The 19,373-nt window shown below is 44.9% G+C and overlaps 1 protein-coding gene across 2 annotated transcripts in view; it reads left to right on the top strand.

Annotated features, from left to right (window-relative positions):
* HLF (hepatic leukemia factor) overlaps positions 1–19,373 on the top strand; it is a 55,333-nt gene that overhangs the window by 28,549 nt on the left and 7,411 nt on the right. For both annotated transcript variants that reach the window (XM_012665700.1, XM_012665701.1), the window contains exon 3: positions 18,786–19,006. In XM_012665700.1, the coding sequence (XP_012521154.1) occupies positions 18,786–19,006 (221 nt within the window). The remainder of the gene's footprint in view (positions 1–18,785; positions 19,007–19,373) is intronic.

The raw sequence follows: 19,373 nt of genomic DNA, 5'->3' as shown, positions 1-19,373 counted from the left end.
ACTAAGAGTGAATTTCCACTAGATATGCACCAGTAATTCACAGGAAATGATCAGTCTGATGAGAGTCTTATGGGATGTGGGTCTGAAATATAAAAAAATAAGAAGAAAAAAAGAGAAGTAGAAAAATGTTTATAGTAGTTAACACACAAAGGGGCTAAATCCCGCCTGCCCAGAGAAGAGGAACTTTGCTGCATGGCGAGGGCCCCGTGGCTGTGCACTGCCAGGGCAGCCGAGACACGTGTCTCGAACGTGGTGCGTTTAAAGAAGAAGTTGGGAAGTTAGAGGCGGTGTAATTGATGGGATTTGACAGTTGCTGTGGCAACACACCCACTTCCAGAGAATCAGCGTTCGTGGGAGGGCAGGCAAACTCGTGGCGCTTGCCCCGGGCTGCCCTCTGTCCCGTACCACCTGTTCTGGGCCAAAGGTATGAACAAATTCAAGAGGACAGATGTCCCGCATGGCTGATTGCTGCCTGCCTTTGTGGAATTGACCCTGGAATAAGATAAGAAGATGAGTAAGCCTGAGCACAGACAATGGGGGAGTGGTGCGGAGGAGGAGGGGGAAGTCTGAGCAAGCATTGCACTCCTTTCAGGAAAACATCTCCCCAGTGTTGTATTTGAATGTATTGAGTGACCTGTGGATTTCTACGGAAAAAAAAAATGCATGTGATATCTATGTGTGTAAACGGCTTTTTATAGAAGCAGTAGCATAGAATGCTTTTGGGCATAAATAAAATAGTCTTTAGAATAGCAAAAAGACTTGGGTTAATGAAAAGTTGGTTTGACGAGTTTTGGTTGAAGGCCTGCGTGATTGCCTCTGGAGCGCCACCTTCTGGTGAGTCATGGGTATGACATGGTATGAACGTTGGCTGAGTGGGTGGTTGGTTTCTTGACAAGCTTGAGTTTGCAAGTTTGTTGAGTTCCTTACTTACATACATCCATGGGGCCTATTTCCTCTAGACCAGTGGTTCTCAACCTTGACTTTACATGAGAATCACCAGTGGAGATTTTTGGAAAAAAAAATTTAAAAACATTTCCTTACAAAGGTAGTATATGATCTTGTAAAACAAAGTCAGAACTGTGCAGAAGTATAGCTTGAGTTCCTATATCCCATTTCCAGATTTAATTGTCAACAGTTTCCGCATAGTCTTCCAGACATTTCCTTTGTGTTTACAAGCATACATATGCAAATGTATGTATGTGGGTGTGTATATATTGTGTGTATGGGAATATGGAAATATGTGTACATACACATATATTCACAAGATACATAGGGTTATGCAACTTGCTTTTTTACTTAATATGTTTTGGAGCTCTGTCCATATTAGTACATATAGATCTGCCAGCTGCATAGAATCCAATTGTCTGGATATACCATAATTTATTCAATGCCTCTAGACATTTAGATTGTTTTCATCCTCGTTTTCATCCTCGAATGCCATTCTTTGTTCACTTGTGTGGTATATCTAGAATTTTAATTCCTAGATGTGGAACTGCTGGATCGAAGTGTGTAGGCTCCAAAGAATTGAACTAGTTCACACTCCCACTAAAAGTGTGTGAGAAAGCTATTTCCTCTTTCATTCATTCAAAAAAAAAAAATATTACAGAGCCCAGGCCCCATTTTCAGATCTTCTGATTGAGATGGGAGGGGTGCTGAGCACCTGTGCATTTTAAAAGCTCCACAGGTAATGCTAATCCATAAGCAGGGTTGAAAACTATGGCCTTAGAGGGTATAGAATTAGGAGATGAGATTTCTGGGGATCATTCTGTGGACATGTCCTTTCAGATCCCAGCAGTAAAATTTCCCATAATGTGGTCGATTGAGAGAAATGGAATGACCCATTTCCTCTGAAATTCCTATTAAACTGGAAATCTTTGAAGATTGAGACAGATGTAAACATTTAAGGAATCTGTACTTATTAAAATAGCATATGATTAAAGCAATGAGAGACAGAGAAGTAACACCTCAATTCTGTTTGACATTTCTCTTGCTGTTGTATAGTTATTTAGTCATAATCCATTTCTTCTTTTTATAGCCTTTTAAGAAAGAATTAATTCCTTTTGGTATGGCCTCAGATTCCATTAAAGTATAATAGGTAGAGTTTGTAGATATTAAAAGTCAATACTGCTTTCTCTTATTTCAGTCTGAAAAGTCCCCGGGTTGGGATATATATATATATACTAGCTTGCCAGCTTGAGGAATTAAAAGTGTCTCCTTTCCCTTGCTTAGGTAGCCTCAGTAGATTGGGAAAAAGAAAATGGACATCTCTTCGTCAGAAAACCTGTTCCTAAGACTTATCCATCTTATGACATTATTCCAGTTCATGCCCTTCTTTACAGCCTGCTGCAGATAACGTGTCCCAGCCTTCAGTTCTTTGAGGCTTTCCTCTGCAGCTGTGCCATGTCATGCTCGTCTGTGTGCCTCTGTTCCCTGAGCTGTGGCCAAGGTGCTTGCTTGGTGGCGTCAGGAAGCCAGGGGATGCTTCATCCCTGCACCCCCACCAACCTGAAGACCCTGTGTCTTCATCTAATGGCATTTCTTTCTTTTCCCTTTTGAGGAAACTGACTCCTGCCCGCTCCCACCTAGCATTTGCCTGGCATTTCTTTTTTTTTTTTTGAGACAGAGTCTCACTCCCTTGCCTGGGCTAGAGTGCCATGGCGTCAGCCTAACTCACAGCAACCTCGAACTCCTGGGCTCAAGCGATCCTCCTGCCTCAGCCTCCCAAGTAGCTGGGACCACAGGCACATGCCACCATGCCCGGCTAATTTTTTCTATTTTTAGTTGTTTGGCTAATTTCTTTGTATTTTTAGTAGAGACGGGGTCTCGCTCTTGCTCAGGTTAGTCTTGAACTCCTGAGCTCAAGCAATCCTCCCAGAGTGCTAGGATTACAGGCGTGAGCCACCTCGCCCAGCCATTGCCTGGCATTTCTTCATAGTTTGTCTCCTCATCAACCAAGTCACTCCCATGGTTAGGTCAGAACTGACTCCCATGAAGGGGTTTTATGGCAAAAAGTATGAGCTGATGGGGACAGGAGTTTGTCAACACATTGGAATGACAGAGGGTTTCAGAGGTGTTGGGATATTGTTGGTGCACCTGAAGGTTGCAGGCTACGGTGGGCTCTCTGCTCGTGCATGGTCCCGGTGCACATGGGCTCAAGGAGCTGAAAGAGAAAGTGTGCAACAAAGTTAAGAATCTGGCTGTTTGATAATGATTTAATGTCTAGTTTCTGTTTACCCAAGAGGCACCCAGACCTTACCTTGTGCCTGTGAAACATAAAGGCAGATTTTTGTCCCATGAAGAGTTTTCCGTAGACTACGTTAAGCAGAGGCCAGATGGGTTTAACTTGGCTAATCTCAGTGCAAGCTGGAAAATTTCAATTTTTCCGAAACAACACATTTCTAAGAAATTGTCTGGTCTAGAATATTATTCTAGTGTATGTTAGGGAGCTGTGTGACTGTAGAGCAAGACTGAAATGCTGCAGGCCTATACATATGTGTGAAGATTTACCTGTGTCGTCTCCCTTTTTTCCCTACCAACATGGTAGTGAAAGGAACTAGATTTAATCAACCCCTCCATTTTTATTACTTGTCTATATCTGTGGCTGTTTGGCAATTTTTCTCCTTGTGGGACTTGCATTTATTTGCAAAAACCTGAGTGTGTGCCTTTTCCCAAGTCTTGGCTTGCATCTGAATGTAAAAATCAGGTGCATACTCAATGAACATTAATTCGAATTATAGATTGCTGTAAACAATATATGTTGCTCTATAGTCTTCCTTTTCCCTCTGCCTAAATGACTGAAGACCGAGCTGTCGCTTGTTTACAATGTCATTCCTCCCATGATACCGTGTCGCAAAGGTGTATACCAGTTGGGCCAATAACAAGAGTTGTGAGACGAATACTTACAGGAAGTAGGCGCTAAAGTGCCCAGCAAGAACTGCAGAGGCTGACAGTATTAGGAGATTGCTTTCCTTATCCCAAATGAGACACTGGGGGAACAAAATTCATTTTGTTTAGGTACCAGCTGACTCTGTGGAATTAAGTGTATTTGTCCCCCAAGAATCTATATTCCTGACTTAGCATACACCCCCTAGGCATCTCTTGTCGCCTAGCAACACTGATTTAGTAACTTTTCAGAATTATCATTAACTAATAAGGAGAGAGAGTGAGAATGTCCCTATTCTGTGTTATTTGCACAGCCTCTGGGGCTGACATCTCTGATGATGGACTGTTGAGGGTATCTCTGCAGGCATTTTCACCTACCATCCTCTCGCAACATACTCTCTCCAGACCAAGAGATAAAAAAAATATTAAAATATTTTCATGGGAACTTAAGGCAATAGTTAGAACAGACAGCAAAAGCAACTATCATCCTGAGTTTCTCAACATACCAGGATGCTCTTATGAGCACCTCTCACAAAATATTCCCAGGGAGAATGGAAGGTAGACACTGAACATCCAAGAAGCATGTAGGAACCTCAGCATTCCTGCCACACATAGGGGCCACGTGGGTGTGGCTTGAAATAAACTGACACTAGCTTTTTGGGTCAATAGTGTCTTTGTTGCTGGTGGACATGTGTGGGTAGGGATAGAAGTGTAGACAGAAAGTCAGGGCTTTGGAGTTAGCAACCTAATTCTGTATGTAGGCTCTTCCAACTCACTAGCTGTTTGACCTTAAGCAAGGTACTTAATCTGTCTAGTCGTATTGTTTCTCCTTTGTTTAATGGATGTAATAATGCAGCTACTTGATTAGGAGGCACAGCGTGTAGCCATAAGGGATCAACAGAGATTAGGGGAGCATCTCTTTGGTCAGTCTGGATTCACTAGCTGTCCAAGAACTGGTTTACCTCCTACCTTTCTGCACTCTCCTACGTACCCTCCGGAGTCCTCTTCTACCCGTCCCTGAAGTGTCAGTGTTCCCCAGGGCTTTTTCTCTGGTTTTCTTCTTGCTCTGTACTCTTTCCTGGGAAGATATCAAGATTATGACATCTGTATCTCCGGTTAATATTGCTCTTCTGTTGTCCATACTGGTATATGAAGCCGAGAGCCACCTCCTGCAGCCTTCTTCATCAGGAGTCCGTAGGTACCTGAGACTCGGATCTACAGTCAGATGCTGTCTTCCTCTGCATGTGCTCACTCTGCGGCATTCCCTATTTCAGTGAAAGTTTACACCTCCCTTCCAGGTGTCTGGGCGGAAACCTAAAAGTGAATCTTGCCCTCTCCTTCCCTTTCCCCCATATCCAGTTTGCCAAGACTCTCACTGATCCCACCTCATTAATAACACTTGAATCCACTCCGTCCTCTGCCGTTGATGTGAGTGAGCACTCACCATTTTCGGTTTCCCTTCTAACCCCGCCTCCGCCTGGTTGCCGCAACAGTCTCTCTGAAACGAATCATCTAGTCAGGTGACCCCCTTGCTCTAATCTCATTCATTGTTTCCTTGGGGATAAAACCTGAACATCTAAGGCCCTTCTTTGTCTGGCCTCAACTCTTACCACTCTTCTTCTTGCCCTCTGAGCTCCAGCTACATCAGCTACTTTCAGTTCCCTGACTGGCCTGGGAATTCTCTAACGTATTTTGTTCCCTCTGCCTTGATCACCCTTTTCCCTTTACTTGTCTGGCCAATTTCAAGACTTGGCCAAGATGGCAGCTCCCTCTGACAAGTACTTTCTGATGTCCCTGCACTCCCTCCAAAGATCTGATTAGTATTCAACCTTTGAACTCCAACCTTTGGCTCCCTGGCCAGAGCACTTAGCATCCTCTACTCTAAACATCTGTTTATTCACCTGTCTCCACCTGCATGCTCTCACTGTCTGGGTTTTATTTCTGTGTTCTCAGAGCCTAACCCATAGGAGGAGCTCAATAAAAGATGGTTAAGTAAGTGAATGTTTTAATCAACAAGCCTTTGTTAATCCTTTTCTGTGCAAGTCATTATCATGGCCTTTGCCTGGAGTGATTTCCAATCTAGTTTGAGAAAAGATAATTGATTAAAAGTTATAGAGTCACTTGATCTGATAAAAAAATTCTAGGCTGGCATATGCTATGTGCAAAATGGTATAGACATTAAGGGGGAGAGAAGTTAGAAGGAACTGACACCAACACTGGAATAGACAGGAGGAAGGCTCGAATTATAACTTGATGGATAGTAGGACAAGTAGAGTTGGGGAAGACGTGAAACAGGAGTGTCCAGAAACAAGGCAGGCCAGCTGGGCTGGAGCGGAGCATACAAGATGAGAGCAATACGCCTGACCGTGGAGGTCTTTGAGTCCCAGACAAAGCGATTGGATTGGGAGGCCATGGGAAGCCATTGGCTACCTTTGACCATGGTGGAGATGTTCTAGGAAGAGTGACCTGGTGGCTGTGTCAGCAGGTGGGATTGCAGGTGGCAGAGAGACCAGTTAGGAAGCTCTTGTAATTGTCCCAGTGCCTAGTGAGGTGGCCTTGCAGCTGGACTGAGACAGGGACCTGAAACACAAAGGAAAACCTCCACTGAACTCCAAGAATAATGTATTTAAGCAGCTGCAAGGAGCCTTTGCTATTGTCCCAACCTCTCATCCCATTATTTAATGGGCAGGCCAGCAAAAGCCCTGGGAATCTCCCCAGGGTTCCCTTATTTGATGGGGTCTTTGGATTCCAATCCAGGGCTCATTCCTCCCTCCTGCCTGAGAGGTGGGTGGTTAAAGTTTAAAGCCTGGCAGAACAGAGAAATAGTTCACAGGCAGGAGGACACGTGAAGGAGAGGCTTGTGCTTGACAGGAGATTGGAGGATGAGTGTGGCTTAAACACGTTGGTTTTGAGATGGCAGTGAGATTGGAGTTTAGGCCTCTCTGTGAACTTTAGTGTAAGAGAATTGCAGAAAGCACTGGCCAGGAGCCGAGGCAAGGATGCTTTGGAAAAGCATGTTTACTTTTGGGTGCTTAACTTAGAGACCTGTGCAGGAAAGAATCTGTGCATCTCCTTGAGAAGCTGCAGAACCAGATGCACCTGAATCCTATTCATGTTCATCTGGAAACACAGATGAACACAATCCTGTTTTTCTTCCTTTGTTTTGTTTAGTCTGGTTTTGGGGGGCTGGAGAGGGAGGAAGGGTGTCACTCAGGGAGAGCACGGGCCGTTTGTTTGCAGTTGGGTCCTGGGTTCGCAGTGAACGTCAGCAAATACGGTCGCTTATTTAGTCTCCTGCTTCACTCTCTCCTCTAAATCAAAACAAGAAATTTAACGTAGCCCAAAGGAGAATAGTCAGTTTAATAACTAGCCCTGGCAGCACTTTGAAAACTGCAGATTTCAAATGACTAGGCCTGCACATTTTCACCAGCTCAGACAGTTAAAGAGACTCCAGGGACCTAGGTGGTGCTGACTCAAGTGGTGCATGTTGCCATTAAAAATGGGAAGAGCCTCTTTCTGAAAATAGACTTCAGGTACGGGAGAGCTCGTTTCTCTGCTTGAGAAGAAGGGGGCCGGTCCTAGGGGGACCGAGGTAATTGCTTGGTGGCTCAGTTTCTGCAGAGGGAAAATGTGCCCATTTGGCCCTGCCTCCTTCACAGGGCTGCCAGGAGAGCAAAGTGACGCTACAGATGTGCAGCATGTGGTCGATCGGGGTCCCCTGGATGCAGCGTGTCAATAGAAACAGAAGCCCCCTCCCCTCAGACTCCTCTGGGGAGCGCTGGTGGTCTTGATGTCCGTCACCACTCTGCACACCTTGGCGGGGCCTGGGGAGGGGCCTGAGGAGGGCTCTGGCCTTGAGTCTCCACTTCATCCCCTCCGTCTGTCTCTTGTTGCTTGTCCTTTGGGGCATAGGGTTGCAGTGCAGCTTGAGATGGTCACTCTTTATCACACCCGCTGTCACCGTGGCAGCCTTGGGAGGGGGATCGGGCCACTGCTCCTTCAGAAGGGACAGCTGCCACACTAAGTGACGTGAACACTGAGCCGGCCAGCAGTTGGCCAGCTGACTTAACCTCCCATTCCCCAGGTGTTAACCACTATCCATTCCCTGCAGGTGCAGAGGAAACTATTAATAGAAAGCTCCTTTTCTCCCACCACAGTTTATTAACACTGGTATGGAGAGAGGGGTGTGTGTACGTATGTGTGTACGTCGGGAGACGGTGCCTCTTGTTTCCCGTTCGTGACCGTCTGTACCCACTGCAGGGGACCCGTTGTGGCCAGATCTGAAATACACGTCGTGCAGGGTGCTCGTCTTCAGCACTGTGAGTTCGTTTCTGGCCACCCCGTTATTTCTCTGCATCCCAAGGTGCTGGGGCAGCCATAGGGTAGGAGGAGGCCAGGGTAGAAGCCACGGAGCCATAGCTGCCCCTCTCCTGCCTCACACCGACCCCGTATGTCTGGGGAGAGGCTCTCGGCCCAGGGAAGAGGAGGTGGAGGGTGCTCTGTTGTGCCCTCTCGAGGGGCAATGGTGAGAAGGCCAATGGACCACATGCCCTGGCCACTATTGGAATGTCTGCTGCACCCCACTTCACTGACTTCTAACAGGCTGTGGTTATGAGTCACCCTGCTCTCACCTCTCAGTGGGTTTAGGAGGCAGGTTTTGCTGACACCATTGGCAAAGAAGTGTGATGATAAACACCCTTGGAATGAGAGGCCTCGTTAATCCAGTCAAAGCTCCTGCCAAGTTAGAAGTTGCTGAGTCCAGTCAAGGCCATTTTGAGTACTGATGCATGACCCCAGGGCAAAGTGCTGTCCTGGGCATGGGGTCACACTTGGTGACATCTAACAGGCTTTGCTTGGGCTGTAGCTAGAGGAAAATGGAGCTGGGAGTGTGACAGGAGGAAGATACAGACTCTCCACCTACCAAGGGGCCTTCCAACATACCGTCCATCCTGGCCAGCCCCAGGAGGTGAGCATAATTTCCTCCACTTGACAGGTGGGGGAATGAGACTCTGTGAGGCAGAGGGATTGGCCCCAGGCCACAGAGCTCTGTAGGGGCTTGGACCCATGGTGAATCCTAGTTGTCTGTGTCTTCTGATGAACCGAGCTGTCTCCTACAGGACAGGTCCAAGCTGAGGGGCTCAGGCCCACGTGGGAGCCTCGGAACAATATTGCAACTGTGTTTGCCCAAACCAAACGTTAACTGATAATTTAAGGATATAGATATAAACATACCTCTCCCATGAAGTGACCTTTGAAGCCAAATTCTTACTCACGTTACAGGATATATCTGACACCCTCTCTGCCAGGAATCCTTACCCTTCTGGCGGGGCATGGTCTCTGGCTTATCCAGAGGTTCCTTAAAGATACCGTGACAGATGTGACATTGGCAAGAGCCCTGGCTTTGTCAAATGCCAGGAGGACTGAAGGAGAGGAGGGCAGAAAGGAGAGAGGAAAAGGAGATATATGCTTCCTGGCTGCCTCTATTCCTGGGGCTCTTGTCCATGAGAGGAGGCCATACCTACCTCTTTGGGGGACCATCTTTTATCTCCGAACTGCAGAGTCTCCCCCTTTCTTTCTCTCCTGCTCCTTTGACGGGGAAGTGAAGTGGAGTAGAAAGAGCGTGGGCTATGGGTCAGGCCAACTTGAGTCTGAACTCCACCGGCCTTCCCCCAGCTTTGCAGCTGTGTGACTTCATGCAGGTGGTTTCACCCCTCTGACCCTCTACTTTTTCTTTGATAAAATATGGGACACATGACTCAGGAGGCTGAGGTGGGAGAATGGGGCTTGAGGCCAGGAGGTCAAGACCAGCCTGGGCAACATAGCAGGACCCTGTCTCAAAAACATATGCGAGACACGGTACCCCCTTGCGGAGGCTGGGGGTTCAGTGGGGTGCTGTATGCAGGGCTCCCGGCCCACGTCCTGGTCCAGGGCTCTCACTGTCCAAGCACCAAGTTTCTTGCTTTCTCCTGGGGCTGGGCTAGGCTTCTGGGACATTTGTATGAAAAAGAATGTGGGTGTTAGAGTGAGAAGGATTGGAAGGTGAGTCTCTGTTTCTCCATCTGCTAGTTGGGCAAATTGTTCAGTATTTTGAGTTTGTCTTAAGCCTTCTGTTTCCATTCCTTTCTTTCCACATCGGGAATATGCAGACACTAATCATTCCACCTTCATGCAGCTGTTGTGAGGATAAATGAAGTAACACATCTGAAGGGCCTGGGGGCAGCAAGGGCTACGCCATTACCCACCAGCCTGGCTGATGTTGATTAGCTGGTGGGCCGAGGAGCCTGACTGCCAGCCCACGGGCCTTCACTGTGTTTGTCTACCCCCGTCCTAATGTTGACACGTAACGGCTTGAGCCAGCCTTTCAGCATAGTGCTTTGCCCGTATTTCTGTTGACAGCCTGATGCTGTGTGAGGAGAGTTGTTGAATAAGAGCGGCTGAGATCAAAGGGGTCTTTACAGTGGGCCTTTCAGTATGTTTGTTCTGCCATCATGGACCGAGCACTTACTGAGTGCCTGTCTGAATGAGGCACAAAGGAAGTGTGTGTGTGTGTGTGTGTGTGTGTGTGTGTGTGTGTGTGTGTGTGAGAGAGAGAGAGAGAGAGAGATTTGGTTTTGCCTTAAAATCAGCATATCAACCATATAAAGCTCCGGACACTTAAAAAACAGCAGGGGCATGACAGGTTCCCAGCTGCTGGGGTCTAGAAGGACACTTTCCAGATTCATCTTTGGCTAAGCCTTCTCTGGCTCTTCTTTCTCTCTCTTTCTCCCTTCTCTTCCTTTTTGATGCCTTTCTTTCCTTCCACATTCCCTTTCTTTGTTCCTTCATTTCTTCTTTCATTCATTCTTATATTCCTCCTCTGATTGCTGAATTCCCCTTTCACCCTCTTCCCCTCCTCCCTCCCTCAGGGCATGGGCACAGGAGGGGGTGGTGGGGCTGCTGGGCCCTCTTGGACGAGAAGCCTCTCCATCAGGGCCAGGTTGGTTGATCAATTCTTTTCCCTAACTGGGTGCAACAGCCAGCCTGCGGTGGAGCAGCACGCATCTTCCTCCTCTTCTTCCTTTTGCTCTCCCTTTTCTTCCTGTGCCCCATTTTCCTCTCTCTCTTTGGTCTCTTCTTCCTCCTCCTCTTCTTCCTTTCTAGGGGCTCGACTGGTCTCCTCTCAGCAGCATTTAACACAGCCTCCTGGCATGTACACGTGCAAATTGAAACAAAGTCCGTTTTTAAAAAAGAATGTTTTTATTTTCTGATTTTTGAAAGTGAAGATGCTTATTATATATAATTTGTAAAATACAGAAAATAAGAAGAAAACCTAGCCCCTGTTTTCCCCAACAGTCTCTGTTAGGATCTGGGGGCATTCATGTCTGGCTACTCAGTAGCGCTGTCCCCTCTGCTCACGCTCGGTCTAGAAGCTGGGGCGGCAGCAGCAGATAAAACAAGGTCACTGTCCCGCAGGGCTTACATGCAAGTGGAGGGAGGTCGTCCACAATATCAAGCAAATTAAAAAGATAACTTTGGTGGCTCACGCCTGTAATCCTAGCACTCTGGGAGGCTGAGACGGGGATTGCTTGAGTCAGGAGTTTGAGACCAGCCTGAGCAAGAGTGAGACCCCGTCTCTACAAAAGATAGAAAAATTAGCCGGGTATGGTGGAGTGAACACGGTACTGGCTTAGACAAGGGGGAATGGTCTGTTTATCTGATTTATTTTAAAGTATCTGTGATCATAATATCTGTATTTTATACTTGTTTTTATATACAGACCATTTATTACTTTCCAGGTATTACACATTGTGCGAAGCACTTTATTTATACGTATTGTCTCATTCATTTCTCACACAACCCTGAGAGGCAGGCGTAGTGATCCCCTTATGCAAATGAGGAAACTGAAGCTCAAAGAGGCAGGTGAGGAAAGAAAAAAATCACCAATCGTTCCTTTCCCCAATACAGACCTTGTTAGGACTTCGAGGGATAGTTCTCTTTGGTCTTTTATTCACAAAGGGTCAAGTTTATAACGTACAAGTGGCAGAAAAAGAATTCAAACCTAAGTCTGACTCACTTGCAGCTTGTTGGTCTGGTGGGTCTGCTGACCTTGGACTCACACAGCGAGGGTTCAGGTGATTTAGGCTGACCTAGGCTGGCCTATTCCGTGTGTCCTTTATCCTCCAGCAGGCGAGACCGGCCATGTCTATTGTGATGACAAAATGCTACAAAGAGGCAGAAACATCAGAGCCTCTTTGGGCCCAGCCTCGGAACTGAAACTATCACTTCTGCCACGTTCTATTGGCCAGTGCAAGTCAGGAGGCCAGCCCAGATGCAAAGGCTGGGGACACAGACTCTGCCTGGACCTGCAAGTCACATGGAATAGGACGTGGGTGGAGGGAAGGATGAGACGTTTGGCCATCAAGACATTAGTACTCTGCCTACTTGTTGGACAGAATAACAGGTTCCTGCCATCAGGATGGAAACTGGCTAATCTGGCCTCAGAGTCCAGAAAGTCCATATCTTTAGGCTATACTTGTGAGGTTTTTATTTAATCTCTGTACATATTGTGAGTGCTTTTTGTTGACCTTATTGTGTTACTATACAGTCTCCTAAATCAATTGGCTCCCTGTAATATAAAGGGATTTTTCAGAGGCAGGAGTGGTTTGTAGCGAAGTAGGTCATAAGCTCTGATGATGATTTCTTCTGAAAGCAGGGGATGCCAAGAGGGTAAAAGGTGCGATCTCAAACTCAAATTATAGCTGGGTGTCATGACATGCACCTGTAGTCCCAGCTATTCGGGAGACAGAGGTGGAAGGATCACTTGAGCTGTTTGAGGCTACAGTGAGCTATGATTGTTCCACTGCATTCCAGCCTGGGTGACACAGCAAGACCCTGTCTTGTAAAAAAAAAAAAAAAAAAGTAAAAACAGAAGAAGAAACAAACCCAAATTATGACCATCTTGGGTCCAGGAGCTCATGACAAGCAAATAGACCCTAAACTGGTGACGAGGAGGAGGGGAGAAGTAGGCAGGCAGGAAAGATTTGGGAGCAAACTTTGAATCACAAGGAGTTTCACTCATCAGTTCTAAGGGAACCCTTTGGCCAAAATCAAAGTCATTTTCTCTCCTCTCGGCCTTACTCAGTGGAGGGTAATGTTTATCATCTGCCTAATGCTCATCTGTGATAAATATTAGGATATGGTATCTGTTTTGACATTACTGCTGCAAATCTAGTGTTGCGTTTATTTAACTGCCTGAATGGGAAGCACTCAGAAAGGTCGGAGGTGTTGCAATTAGCCTTGAGGATTATACATAAAACTATGATTTATTAATTTGATATAGTCATAAATTAAAAAGATAAACCATTGACTTGGGAAGAGATAAGGACACATTGCTGCTGCTCCCATCCGTTGATGACTGTTAGCTAATCAGCTAGCTGAACATGAGCTGCTAAATTCTTGCTAAAGTATGTAAGAACATGAAACATCCTATTTTCAGTTACAGCATTTGGAGATTTAGTCATGCCTAATCTGTGACAAATGTAGAGGCCAACTTTGGGTTTGAAGGTGACGTTTAATCTCTTTCCAGATTTCATTACACCCTTTGTTCCACACTTTCCTCCAAAAATCCTGCTTGGTCCTTCTGGAAGTGACTTTCATCAAGATGCTTTTAGAAAGAAGAAAACAATGTTCCAGCAAACTGCAGAGTCTGCATGATGGGGTTGATCTTGTCCACTCTGGATCTTTTAAATAAAGCCTTGGAGAAACACTAAGCTCATGCTTAACACATGTAGGAGAAAATCACATGATTATCTCAATAAATACTAAAAAGGCATTTGAGAAAATTTAATACATTGTTTCCGATTAAAAAAAAAATAACTCTCAGTAGGACTGGAAGGGTTGGAACCCCCTTGGTTTGTCGAACTGTATCCTCTAAGATTCTAGAACAAACCTTCATACTGAAGAGTTTGGAGAATTGAAAGCATTTTTCATTAAAGTCTGGAATAAACAGCGATCACTAGCATCACCCCCTTTTACTCCTTATTGTCTTGAAGAGCCTAGCTAATGCAGTGAGACTGAAAATTTAAAAAAAGAAAGTAGAAGCAAAAGATAAACTTATTTGCCTAAAAACTAAGAGGAGGTAGAACTATTAGAACTAATAAGAGAGTAAAGTGGCTGGATATAAACCCAGCATTTTAAAACCAGTAGCTTCCTATGTACCAGCAGCACTAACCAGTTAGGAAATAGGAGAACTTACACTAGTAACAACTCTTGTACAACGTTTAAGGAATAAACTTAGCAAAAATGTGAAAGGCTAAGATGAACAAAACTATAAAATTCAACTGATAAATGTAAAAGAAAACCCAAAAATAAAAATAGAGAGCATATGATGGGTATAGTCAATATTTTAAAGATAGTTGTCCTCAAATTAACCTATGCTTTCACACAATCCTAATTTTAAAATCCCAACAATAATTTCACATATAATTTGACAAATATATTCTGAAACTTATCTGGAAGAGTATATATATAAAGGTATCCAAGCAAATGTTCTAAAAAGAGCAATGGGAGTGGGGCAAACTTGCCCTATCAAATATCAAACCTTACTAATATCATTATATTAAGACATTTGGAAAACATTAGGTAACATCCTTTGCTTATGCTATACACTAAAATAAATTCCAGGTGACTCAAATTATAATATAAACCAGTTATAGTTATATTAATTATAGAGTAATATATATACAGATATTTATGTATATATACATATGTGTATATATATAAAATATAATTTTGAGATAAAGTATGAACGAAGCCACAAAAGAGAAGATTTCAGTATATTACTATATTACAGTGTAAAATATCTTAATAGTGAAAAACTCTATAAGCAAACTTAGAACACAAACAACTGTATGGGAGAAAATATTTGTTATAGATAAAACAGATGAAGAGATGATATCCATAGTCTATAAAGAGTTCTTAAAAATGGATAAACAAAAACTACTTTAAAAGATATGAAGAGGTAATATGCAGAAAAGAAGCAAATATCCAGTAAACATGTGAGATGTCCAGTGTCACTAGTAACCAGAGAAACACAAATTAAAACAACAGTGATATTTGTGCATATTGGATTGGCAACATTTTAAAAATTAATATTTAATTGTGGGAAATATGTACTCTCATAAGTGTTGGTGCAAGTGTAAATAGGTATGACATTTTTGGAGCACAATTTGGCAGTACATTTAGAAATACAAAAGGTACATGCCTGGCTCAGTGTGGTGGCTCATGCCTGTAATCCTAGCGCTCTGGGAGGCCAAGGCAGGAGGATCGCTTAAGGTCAGGAGTTTGAGACCAGCCTGAGAAAGAGTGAGACCCTGTCTCAACTAAAAAAAAAAAAAAATAGAAAAATTAACTGAGGGGGTGGCATGCACCTGTAGTCCCAGCTACTCAGGAGGCTGAGGCAGGAGGATCACTTGAGCCCAGGAGTTTGAGGTTGCAGTGAGCTATGATGACGTCACTGCACTCTACCCAGGACGACAGAGCGAGACTCTGTTTCAAAAAAACAAAAATGTACATGCCTTTTGTGTGAGCAGTCCCACTTCTAGAAATCTCTTCTACAAAAATACATACCTAAAAATTCATCAGCTGGGAAGTGATGCAATGAATTATTATATGTCCAAGGTATGGAATACTACTCACCCTTTGAAATGTACAAAGTAGTTCTATTTGTACTAACATTGGAAACTGCATATGGTATGTTGATATATTGGAAAAGTAGTTTAAGATATGTGGGTAGTATAATCCCATTTGGGTTAAATCATTTATGTGTGAAAACCGAGACATAACAGATTCACGACAAGCAGTTAAGGGTGGTCGCCTCTGGGGAGAGCAGTGAGAAGGACCAGGGTGAGAGGAGAGTGGCAAGAACCCAGACTTAGACTTTCTTGACACATTTCTGTACTCCTTGAGATTTCTTGTATTAAAATTTTGACAATCCACAAAAGATAGGAAAAAATACCTATTACCCAATGATACTGTTGACATTTTGGAATAAAGGGGGAAAAAAACGAGTCCAGCAGAGTTAATTCACTAGAAAATGTAGGAATATAAGATAGCACGAAGGTATTTGGGGGGAGAAGGGACTGGCTTTGTTTCTGAGGTCCTCTGTGGTTTGCTGTTTGATCCCGGGGAAGCCACATAGCTGGTCTGTGGTCCACTTAGTTTTCTCCCTTCTGTAGGTGGGGCTGACCTACTTCTGTTGGGGGAACGGGCTGGAGAGAAAGAATGCCAAGAAAGGTTCCACCTAAATGGGAAGTGTTATTGTTAGAATGTCCATGAATGAATGCCGGAGTCCAGTGTCTCAGAGGGCCGCCGTTAAATGAGGAATATTCTTTGTAGAAGCTGAACTCTGAAGTAGGCACCATGGTGAGGAGTCGGGTGGGATAAAATAAATAAAACATGAAAGACCGTGTCACCAGCGTGGCAGAGAAGGGGTGTGTGTATGTATGTCTGTGTGTGAGAGAGAGAGAAACTTAGGAACATATATAAAACAATAAAGGAGAACATTTTAATATAGCATAATAAACAGAATCCTGAAGTCCTAAGGAGAAACTTGAAGTTTGAAGTAACTTGGAGCAATTAGATTTGGGAAGTACGAAGAGATGCTTCCAGAGGAGAGGAGGCGGGTGCATATGCCTCTGTGAGTGTGGGGGAGGGTGTGGGGGGTTGTAGTGAAGGGGCATTGGGTAGCTTTGTTATCAAGTTCAAAGAGAGTTTCTAAAGGGAAAATAAAATTCCCATTTGACTCAGATGTGGTTCATTTTCTAAGGCAGTGTCAAGAGGCGCAAGATCAAATCTAGCTTGACACCATCCAGTACAGAACTCAGCAGTCTCTAGGAGCTGGAGCTGAGCTGCAGCTCGGCTAATGAGAAATCTCTGTCCGCTGCCAGCGCCTCAGGGCCCATCTCTTCCTCTTTGGCAAGCAAGATACAAAGAGAGCTCAAAGCAGAGCAGGGGCCTAGAAGGTCACCCAGGGCATTCATTCTGCAAGCTCCCCACCAGGCCTTTCCAGAAGACAGACGAGCACGGTTTCACAGTTTTGCTAGAATCCGAGCCAATGGCTTCGTGCTTTGGCCTGGGGTAGGTTTTAATGAAACCTAAAGAATACTTCACACAGGGACCTACCACTGGCAGTGAGGAAGAGGAGGAGATGGGCCAAACACAGCTGAGCTGTATCCTCTCATTTATTTTCTGGGCGTGAAAGGAGCGATTGTAAAATTCAGATGAAATGAGAAGTTAAGATTCAGAGAGCTCCCAGCATAAACATTTGGGTCTGTTATTAAGTTCACTTTACCAGTAAGACACATTCAGACACACAATAAGCCCATTATTCTGTGACTGTTTGTGCATTTCAGTGGTTTGGCCCCTAGAACCCTCCAAGTGGAAGTTAGGTTGTCTCCATTTTGTCCTTCATAACTGCCGTCCCCAAGCCCCAGGCTGTGGACGGGTACAGGTCTGTGGCCTGTTAGGAACCAGGACGCATGGCAGGAGGTGAGCAGCAGGTAAGCAACCGAAGCCTCATCTGTATTGACAGCTGCTCCCCATCACTCGCATCACTGCCTGAGCTCCACCTCCTGTCAGATCAGCGGCGGCATTAGATTCTCATAGGGGCACGAACCCTACTATGAACTACACAGCGAGGGATCCAGGTTGCAGCTCCTCATGAGAGTCTAATGCCCGATGATCTGAGGTGGAGCTGAGGCAGTGATGCTAGTGCTGGGGAGCGGCTGCAAATACAGATTATCATCAGCAGAGAGGTTTGACTGCACAGAGACCATAATACATCAGTTGCTGCAGACTCATATCAAAACCCTATCAGTGAGTGGCAAGTGACAATGTAATAATAATAGAAATAAAATACACAATAACTGCACTTAAATCATCCCAAAACCATCTCCCCGCACTGGCCCATGGAAAAATTGTCTTCCATGAAACCGGTCCCTGGCGCCAAAAAGGTTGGGGACCACTGCTTCATAATATGTTATATGTTTCTAGAACTGGTCCCCTTCTCACCATCTCTACTGCTGCCATCAATGAGTACACAGTTTATCACAACAGCTTTGTATCTGATCTGTCTCCAGCTGTGTCCCCTGCAATCCATTCATCACACTGCCAGAGTCTGCTTTTCAAACTCCAGCTGTTTGTCACTTTACAGCTCAGAATCCCTCAGTGACATTCGGGGCCTTCTATCATATCCCCACTGCCCACCTTCTTGGCTTACTCCTCTGCCTACTTTATACTGTCTTCTGATTCAGTGCTACAGCTATCCAAGACTATTGTGGTTCATCAAAAATGCAAACCTCTGTCTTGTCTTTGTGCCTGCCTGGAATACCTTTTTGGCTCATTACTGTTTGTCTTTAGACACAGCTATGCCAAGTGTCACCTCTAGGAAGTGCTCCCTAACCTCCTCTGTGTTTCCCCACGCCCTGGAGGCACATGACGTTTACTTCCATCCCAGCACCTGCACCCTATCCTAACTGGCTAGTTAGTGGTCTCTCTCTCCCTCGTTTGCCTGAAGACACCTTAAAGGTAAAAGTCATGTAGTTCTATGCATTACACTTTCCAGAGTGCCTGGCACATAGTTGGTGCTCTGTGAATGTGTGATAGGAAAGAATGAATGTATATCTTTGTTTCTCCCTCCCCAGTTTGCGAACATGTGTATGTGGGTCTTTGTTGTGCTTGGTAGGACATGAATCAAGTTATACTCAGCATACTGTGTTCTCAGAAACGTGGTGAGGATGAGTAAGATAAATGATGTTAGGGCCATATATATAAGTGAGTTGAAGACTCTTGCCACTCATCCCACAGTACCTGCCTATTGGGTCTCCCTAGTATGTTCCTGAATTAAAACTCCTGTGTTGTTCCAGGTCAGCTGTTGCCAGCAAACCGCAATACACCGAGTCCCATTGATCCTGACACCATCCAGGTCCCGGTGGGTTATGAGCCAGACCCGGCAGATCTCGCCCTCTCCAGCATCCCTGGCCAGGAAATGTTTGACCCTCGTAAACGCAAGTTCTCTGAGGAAGAACTGAAGCCACAACCCATGATTAAGAAAGCTCGCAAAGTTTTCATCCCTGATGATCTGAAGGTAAATTGGAACTGGTAATCAGGCTTTGGGCAAATGGAGAGTGGGCTGGAGAAGGAAATTGAAAGGGTGACCCCGGGAAGAGCATAAAAGCTAATGCATGAAGAACTTGTGATTTCTGACCCTGTTTCTTGGCATGTGACTTCTAGGCAAGTTGCTTCCTCTCTGGGTGTCTTCTGAAATATGCTTTTGTGTCTTGATACTGAACAGAAATAAGGAGAAGTGGTAAAATGTGGGAGTGATTTTAAGCCCATGAAGGAAGCAAACTTGCTACTATCTTCAAGGAAATGCACGAAAGCCTAATAAAATATAGTCAAAATCTTTCCAGGCTGGAAAGAGAAAGAAAATTATTTGGAAAAGGGCATCTGGA

The sequence above is a fragment of the Propithecus coquereli genome, unplaced genomic scaffold (genome assembly GCF_000956105.1).
Source record: "Propithecus coquereli isolate 6110/MARCELLA unplaced genomic scaffold, Pcoq_1.0 Scaffold121, whole genome shotgun sequence".
In the NCBI taxonomy this organism is placed as follows: domain Eukaryota; kingdom Metazoa; phylum Chordata; class Mammalia; order Primates; family Indriidae; genus Propithecus; species Propithecus coquereli.
The sequence above is the reverse complement of the archived record's forward strand: the minus strand, read 5'-3'. Positions and strand labels throughout refer to the sequence as shown.